This window comes from Haliaeetus leucocephalus, unplaced genomic scaffold (genome assembly GCF_000737465.1).
Source record: "Haliaeetus leucocephalus isolate CR32 unplaced genomic scaffold, Haliaeetus_leucocephalus-4.0 Scaffold93, whole genome shotgun sequence".
Classification (NCBI taxonomy): domain Eukaryota; kingdom Metazoa; phylum Chordata; class Aves; order Accipitriformes; family Accipitridae; genus Haliaeetus; species Haliaeetus leucocephalus.
The window spans coordinates 2,542,789-2,550,136 of NW_010972529.1; the positions used below are offsets into that span (position 1 = coordinate 2,542,789).

Genomic DNA, 7,348 nt, shown 5'->3' on the forward strand with positions numbered 1-7,348 from the left:
GGCCGGTGCTTCCCCCTCATCCCCACCCCGAGAGGCGGCGGGGGGATGCTCCCACCTGGGTGCAGGTGTTGCCCCTCCACCCGGCGGCGCGCTGGAGGGGTTATTCAGCCGGGGCTGCCGAAGTCCGGGGGCGGGAGCCGGGCGCAGAGCCGTGGGGTACATCCCTTAGGTGCAGATGATGAGTATCAGCGGGTTTGGGGTTCGTTACGGTGGTCTCTTGCAGCGGCACGTCTCTGGTGCTCACCTGCACTTTCCTTCCCTCTCCCTCCCTTTTTTTAATGCAGAAACGAGAAGCAGAAGGAAGAAGAGGTTCGTGTCCAGCCCCCGCTATGTGGAGACCATGCTGGTAGCCGACCAGTCCATGGCCGAGTTCCACGGCAGCGGGCTGAAGCACTATCTCCTGACGCTGCTCTCCGTGGCGGCCAAGCTGTACAAGCACCCCAGCATCCGCAACTCCATCAGCCTCGTGGTGGTGAAAATCATGGTCATTTACGAGGAGCGGAAGGGACCCGATATCTCTTCCAACGCGGCCTTGACTTTGAGAAACTTCTGCAGCTGGCAGAAACAGCACAACCCGCCCAGTGACCGGCACGCAGAGCACTACGACACAGCAATCCTCTTCACCAGGCAGGTGAGGGACACAGAGGTCAAATCTATCCCCACACCCATTGCTCCCTACCCCAAGAGGCCCCCTCTGCCAGGAGAGCTCCAAAAGAGTGCTCAGAGGCAGTCTTGTGTCATTGCAGCTTCAGCGAAGTAGGCTGAGAATGAAATGAACTGCTTTTTATTTAGTCGTTTATTTTGCTCTTTGCACCATCTCAGGTGAAACTCACAGTATGTGCAACGTATTTCTGCCTTGTATATTTTTAGTAGATTTAGTATGGAAATTATGCATTTTATTTCTACGTGTAACCCTTGTGTATGTTCCAAAGACAGATTTTTGCCATTATACCCATTGAAGTGCTGAATATTTATGCTCTTTCCATAAGTAAAGGCAAACTGCCAGGGCTGGATGTTTCTTGCCAAGGTTAAGTCTCTGATCTGATTAATAATGAAACTGCCTTTTTTTACAGGACCTCTGCGGTGCCAAGACATGTGATACTCTTGGGATGGCTGATGTGGGAACAGTTTGTGATCTAAACCGCAGTTGCTCTATCATAGAAGATGATGGTTTACAGGCTGCCTTTACAACAGCCCACGAACTAGGTACTTGAAACTTTGAAAGGCGATTTCACGTGATTAATTGAAGCCAGCTCGATGCCGTAAAGCCAAGAACTGCCTAGCCTGCACCGCAGGCTCGCCCTGCGGGGCACGGAGCACCCTGTGCTCCCTGGGGCAGTCGGTAGGAGGCAAAGCTTTGCCTTGTGGCAGGGTTGAACTGTGGAAAGCAAATCCTGGCTGCACAGCATTGTCTGCAAGAGCTGTGTATTTGACTGACTGCAGAAAAAAAAGCATGTGAGAAGCCTGTGAGGGGAGCGAAGATACAGTGTCGCCTGCTTAAAATTTCACAATATTCAGATTCAGGTTATTATTTAAAGACCAAGCTATGAGCTGCTCTAGAGTAATATTTAAAATAGTATTGGTAATGCATAGGATAGACTTCCTAAAATCACGAACGTTCCTTTTTTTTTTTTTTTTTTTAAGGCCACGTGTTTAACATGCCTCATGACGATGCAAAGCAGTGTGCTGGTATTAATGGAATAAGCCGGGATTTCCACATGATGGCATCTATGCTTTCCAATCTGGATCGTAGCCAGCCGTGGTCTCCATGCAGTGCCTACATGATTACAACATTTTTGGATAATGGTCATGGTAAGATTATTAAGCTTTCCATTCATGTGGTATTTAAGCTCTTGTGCTTTACTGCTTTGAGCTTTTTTCTTTCTTTCTTTCTTTTTCATTTTTCTTAATGGAGTGCTTTCTGCTACAGCATAGAGTTAACCTTTTGCATGCTGCCAATGAATTTAGAAGACCATTAGTTTTACAAAAATGGTGGCACAAATTGGCTCAAATACTTAGGTTACAAAGCAAATGCAGTTCCCTTTTGAAACCGACTTCACTGACAGCATTGTCTGCTTTTTTTTGTTTTCTTTTTTCTTCCTTTTCAGGTGAGTGTTTGTTGGACAAGCCCCACAAACCGATCCAGCTCCCTTCTGACTTGCCTGGCACATTGTATGATGCCAACAGACAGTGCCAGTTTACATTTGGAGATGAGTCCAAGCACTGCCCCGATGCAGCCAGTACGTGTACGACGCTGTGGTGTACTGGCACTTCTGGAGGACTGCTTGTGTGCCAAACCAAACACTTCCCTTGGGCAGACGGCACCAGTTGTGGGGAAGGGAAGTGGTGCATGAATGGCAAGTGTGTGAATAAAACTGAGAAGAAGCATTATGATGTAAGTATTAAAAAAGAAATCAGAATATAGCTTGGGTTGCAGAGTAGCACGGGTAATGCTTCAGTGGGAGTAATTAGTTAATAGGGCTTGAATAAATGGAGGCAATTTAGAGCTATTTTTTACAAGTGGCTTAGGTAAAAATGAGCATGATTATGGAGTTTGTGCTTTGGTTTTGTTTTGCTTTTACTGTATTAATGTTTTTGTTTTGCTTGTTATTCCAGACACCAGTGCATGGGAGCTGGGGGTCCTGGGGGCCATGGGGAGAGTGCTCCCGCACTTGCGGCGGTGGAGTGCAGTACTCCTTCAGGGAGTGCGACAACCCCATCCCGAGGAATGGGGGGAAATACTGTGAAGGGAAGCGCGTGCAATACAGATCATGTAACATCGAGGACTGTCCGGGCAATGATGGTAATCTTTTCCCCCTTTTTGAGGTGGAGGAAGGGTATCTCATGGAGGAAGAGCATGTACAGATGATCTAATGTCCACCTGTCTTTCCTCTGCCTGCAGGCAAAACCTTTAGGGAGGAACAATGTGAAAAGCACAATGAGTTTTCCAAGTCTCCCTTTGGAAGTGGACCTGCAGTGGAGTGGACACCCAAGTTTGCTGGTGTCTCCCCGAAGGACAGATGCAAGCTGGTCTGCCGAGCAAAAGGAACAGGATACTTCTTTGTTTTACAGCCAAAGGTATTTCAAAACTACACCTCTCCCATCTAATCATGAATAGGATTTTTATTTCCTCTAACTCTTCATGTAAAGTTAAGAGTCAAGCAGTGTAGAAATCTGAAATTACGTCTTTCTCGTATTTAAGCTAGGTTCTTCCTTCTCCTCTTCCTACATGTACAGCTTGATCAGTGCAAGCATGCTTTAAATATTCTGGCACAGTCCTTCCAGTTATTTCACACATACCGCCTCTTCTACCCACTCCACCCTAGTTTCCTTTCCTCTCCTTCCACCAATTTGATTACATTGAGATATGTTTGGAAAACCAGGGGGGGGTTCTTTGCCAAAACATTGGTGCTTTCTCATACCAGTTACTAATATGCTGACAGCTTAAAATAAACAACAGGAAAAATGTTCATCTTGCATAGCTACTTGAACTCACTGTCATAAGCTGTTGAGAGCCAAGAACTACCAGGGCAATGACACAGATGTTTTTTTGTAGAGCAGTACTCCTAGAAATAAAGCATACATTGAACACCATTAAAAGTAATTTTTGTCCTGTACTTCAAGGACATGACTACCTTCTAGTGACATTAGAAAACAACATTTCTTTCTTTATATGAAATCAGCAAAGCAGTTCTGTGAGGTTTTTTTGGGGGGGAGGAGTGGTAACAAAAACTGAAAGTGGTTGTTTTCTCCTGTCACGATGGCATCATTTTTGCAAGTGAGATGAAGTAGCACTACATAGTTCCAACTATCAATGAGCTGCTTTGGTTTTTAATTTCAAAAGCCCTGAAAATACAGGTGCTGCAGGTCTTCCACCTGTCCATATTTTGCATTTTGTATGTGTCTGTATTATTATGCGATTTCAATGCAGTGTGCATCTTCTAATCAAACTCCCTACTGCTTGTGTCCTGTTGAGGTTGTGGATGGTACCCCGTGTAGCCCTGATTCCACCTCAGTCTGCGTCCAGGGACAGTGCGTAAAGGCTGGCTGCGACCGCATGATAGGATCCAATAAGAAGTTTGACAAATGCGGTATCTGTGGTGGCAATGGATCCACTTGCAAGAAAGTGTCTGGCACACTTGTTAGAGCAAAGTGAGTATATGACTGCTGCTGTTATTTTGTTCTGATGAATGTTTTGTGCGTGTAAGATTTGGGTTTCCAAGTCAGTGAGATATTGTCCCAGTTTATCATTGGAACTGAGATTGGATCTGTCAGAGCCATCTGACTGAAGATAACTTACAGCGAGATCCCAGTGAGAGAAAGCCCCTTACACATGGGCATGCCTCTGCCATAGCGATAACATGGGATGTGACTTTGCAAATCCCTTAATCCATTAACTCGATTATGTTGGCAGCTCATAAGCTTAAGGCTTCAAATGAAATTCAGTCCTGTGCCGGGTAGCTGCTTCTCTTTCCCAGGGAAGAGTAGAGGATTCAGTGTTTCCCTTTTTTTCTTGGACAGACCTGGCTACCATGATGTTGTCACCATTCCAGCTGGGGCAACGAACATTGAGGTGAAGCAGCGAAACCACAGGGGCGCAAGGCATGACGGCAGCTTCCTCGCCATCAAAGCTGCAGATGGCACCTACATCCTCAACGGTGATTACACCCTGTCAACGCTGGAGCAGGACATCACCTACAAGGGCAGCGTGCTGAGGTACAGCGGCTCCTCTGCCGCCCTGGAGAGGATCCGCAGTTTCAGCCCTCTGAAGGAGCCTCTGACCATCCAGGTCCTCACGGTGGGGGACCTGCCACAGCCCAAGATCAAGTTCACCTATTTCGTGAAGAAGCCCACACAGCCTGGGTCGGAGAAGGCGCCCAGCAGAAAGAAAGAGTCCTTCAATGCCATTAGGGAGATCATCTCCTCCGAGTGGGTCATCGAGGAGTGGGGCGAGTGCTCCAAGTCGTGCGGCTCAGGCTGGCAGCGGCGGGCAGTGGAGTGCCGGGACCCTCGGGGGCGGCCAGCCACAGACTGTGCCCGGGAGCTGAAGCCCAGCGACGTCCGTCCCTGCGCTGACGTGCCCTGCCCACAGTGGCAGCTGGGGGACTGGTCGCCCTGCTCTAAGACATGCGGGAAAGGTTTCAAGAAGAGATTGTTGAAATGTATTTCTTACGACGGCAGCGTGCTGCCACAAGACAGCTGTGAGCCTTCCAAGAAACCGAAACACCTAATAGACTTCTGCAATGTTACAGACTGCAGTTAAATAGTATAAGTTGGGAAAGCTAAATTTTTTTTATTATTTTTTTTTTTCCTTCAGAACAATGCACTGAAAAAAAGAGGGCTGGAGGCAGCACATGTGTTTCTGCATACAGAATTCATGGTGAGGATCCGTTGAGGTGGGACAGTGCAAATAGCTTTAGTTGGCTTTGCATCCTAAAAATACCCTGCCAACTGAAAATTTGATAGGATAGCAGACCCATGTCACTCACTCGTCTTCAGCAGATAAGGCCCGAGGGCATTATAATTGCCTTTTTTTAAGTCTGTTATAAATTAAACAAAACATGAGCAGTGCCCAAGAAACGTTTAAGCAAAGATTTGGGTGTTCGGTTATTTTTCCCTTCTTTTGGATTTATATTGTGGTACTGATGAAGTCCCCATTTGTAGGAAGGGGAGGGTAAGGGGAGCGGAAAAGATAGCTTAAAATAATTGGTCAGGGCTTACCTACCTCACGAAGGGCAAAAAACAGAATTGGAAAAGGAGCTTTAACTGTCATTCATGGCTGCTATTGTTTCAGAGAATAGTTTTATATAAAAATAAAGCCATATTCTCTACCTGTAAAGAGTAAGCAATATCAAGAACAGTCAGTCAACTCCACAAATAACTAGAATGTCATTTTTTTTAAAGTATCTTTATGTCATCCCAATGTATCTGTCCATTTCTCTCATCCACTCCAGTGCCATTGTGGTGACATATGTAATCCAGAGGCTAGAAAAAGTGGAAATCTTCATGGAGCCAGTAGCATCTCTGAGTAGTTGCTCTTTGTGCCTTCTGTATACCTTCCACTGGCTTTTCTGATTCGAGCTTGGTCCTACCATCCTGTCAAACAAACTGATGGCATTTGAGTCATGCTTTCACATTCAGATCTTTTCTCTTACCCCAGCCAATGAAAATTATTTGCATTTGGGTTAAAAAAAGATCAAAGAAATCCCGCTACGAATGGGAACCTCTCCTCTGTGGCCTCTGATGGGTTTGTAGTGCTCAAATTACTGATAAGGCGGGAAGACAAAGCTGAAGGATAGCAGGTCCATCCACAGCAATACACCAACATTCGCATAATTAAAGTTTGTGCCAGTCCGTAGACAATGAGAGAATATGGCTTTCCATATGTATATAGTAAAATATATTACTATAGATTTTATATACTTTATAAGTATTTTATATTTCTTTCCCTTCTGGGAAGGGTTATAATTTGTAATAAATGCATATAATGAGCGTATTTATTTTTATACTTCTTGTCTAATGTGATCTTCTAAGTTATCGCTTTTTTAAAAGGACATATAACAAGGATAGAGTATTTATACAGTATAATATGTTACTAGAGGTAATAAATGAACCCTATAAATTTTGGAAATGGAGTGTCTTTATTTCACTGGAGTAAAACTAGTCCATCAAGCAGAAGGAGCTTGGAATCTAAGGCAAATGTTACCAAAAAAGCTAAACCACATTTTTCAAAATGACTGGTAGCTTAGGCTACTAATTGACTGTGTTAGTGAAGGGGTTTGGAAAACTCTCCCCATAATGTCATATACCACGTTAAAAGGGGTAATTTTGTATTTTATTACTTAACCACTAACAGGGTGCTCAGCACTGTTGTTTGATCTTTTAAAAAAATGGAGTGCAACTAGACTGATGCCACTGGTTTTAATAACTGCTTACAGAAGGAGTATTCTAGTGGTGTTTATAACCAACAAAATATGTACAAAAGTAGTAGTTTTACCTGCTCCACTTAACCTTACCCTATTGGGAAAGAAGCATTCAAATTTCAGAACCATTGACTAGCAGTCAGAGGTTTCCCTCACAAATTTCTGGAGGGCCTCCTGATCATGTTTTTCTAATTAGAAGTACTGTATGAATGAGCTGTTCTAACGCTGTTGGTAACACGTTTTATAATGTTAAAATACATACTAAGCATCAAGAAACTGATTTTTGCTCCCTCATTTCTGATCTCATGACCACTGCAGTCAAGGGAAAATCTTCTGTTGAACTCGGTAGGATTTTTGCCATGGAATTTGAGACATCAGTCATTTATGAATACTTCTGGCTTTGTGTCATGTAAAAATCTATTAAA

General features: G+C 44.4%; 1 protein-coding gene across 1 annotated transcript in view; it reads left to right on the forward strand.

Annotated features, from left to right (window-relative positions):
* The window catches only part of ADAMTS1 (ADAM metallopeptidase with thrombospondin type 1 motif, 1), an 8,845-nt gene extending 2,218 nt beyond the window's left edge, over positions 1–6,627 (forward strand). The window contains exons 2-9 of the mRNA XM_010585334.1: positions 292–631; positions 1,074–1,206; positions 1,645–1,812; positions 2,109–2,395; positions 2,617–2,803; positions 2,903–3,078; positions 3,977–4,152; positions 4,522–6,627. Coding sequence (XP_010583636.1) covers positions 292–631; positions 1,074–1,206; positions 1,645–1,812; positions 2,109–2,395; positions 2,617–2,803; positions 2,903–3,078; positions 3,977–4,152; positions 4,522–5,263 — 2,209 coding nt within the window. The 3' untranslated portion in view covers positions 5,264–6,627. The remainder of the gene's footprint in view (positions 1–291; positions 632–1,073; positions 1,207–1,644; positions 1,813–2,108; positions 2,396–2,616; positions 2,804–2,902; positions 3,079–3,976; positions 4,153–4,521) is intronic.
* Positions 6,628–7,348: the final 721 nt, after the last annotated feature.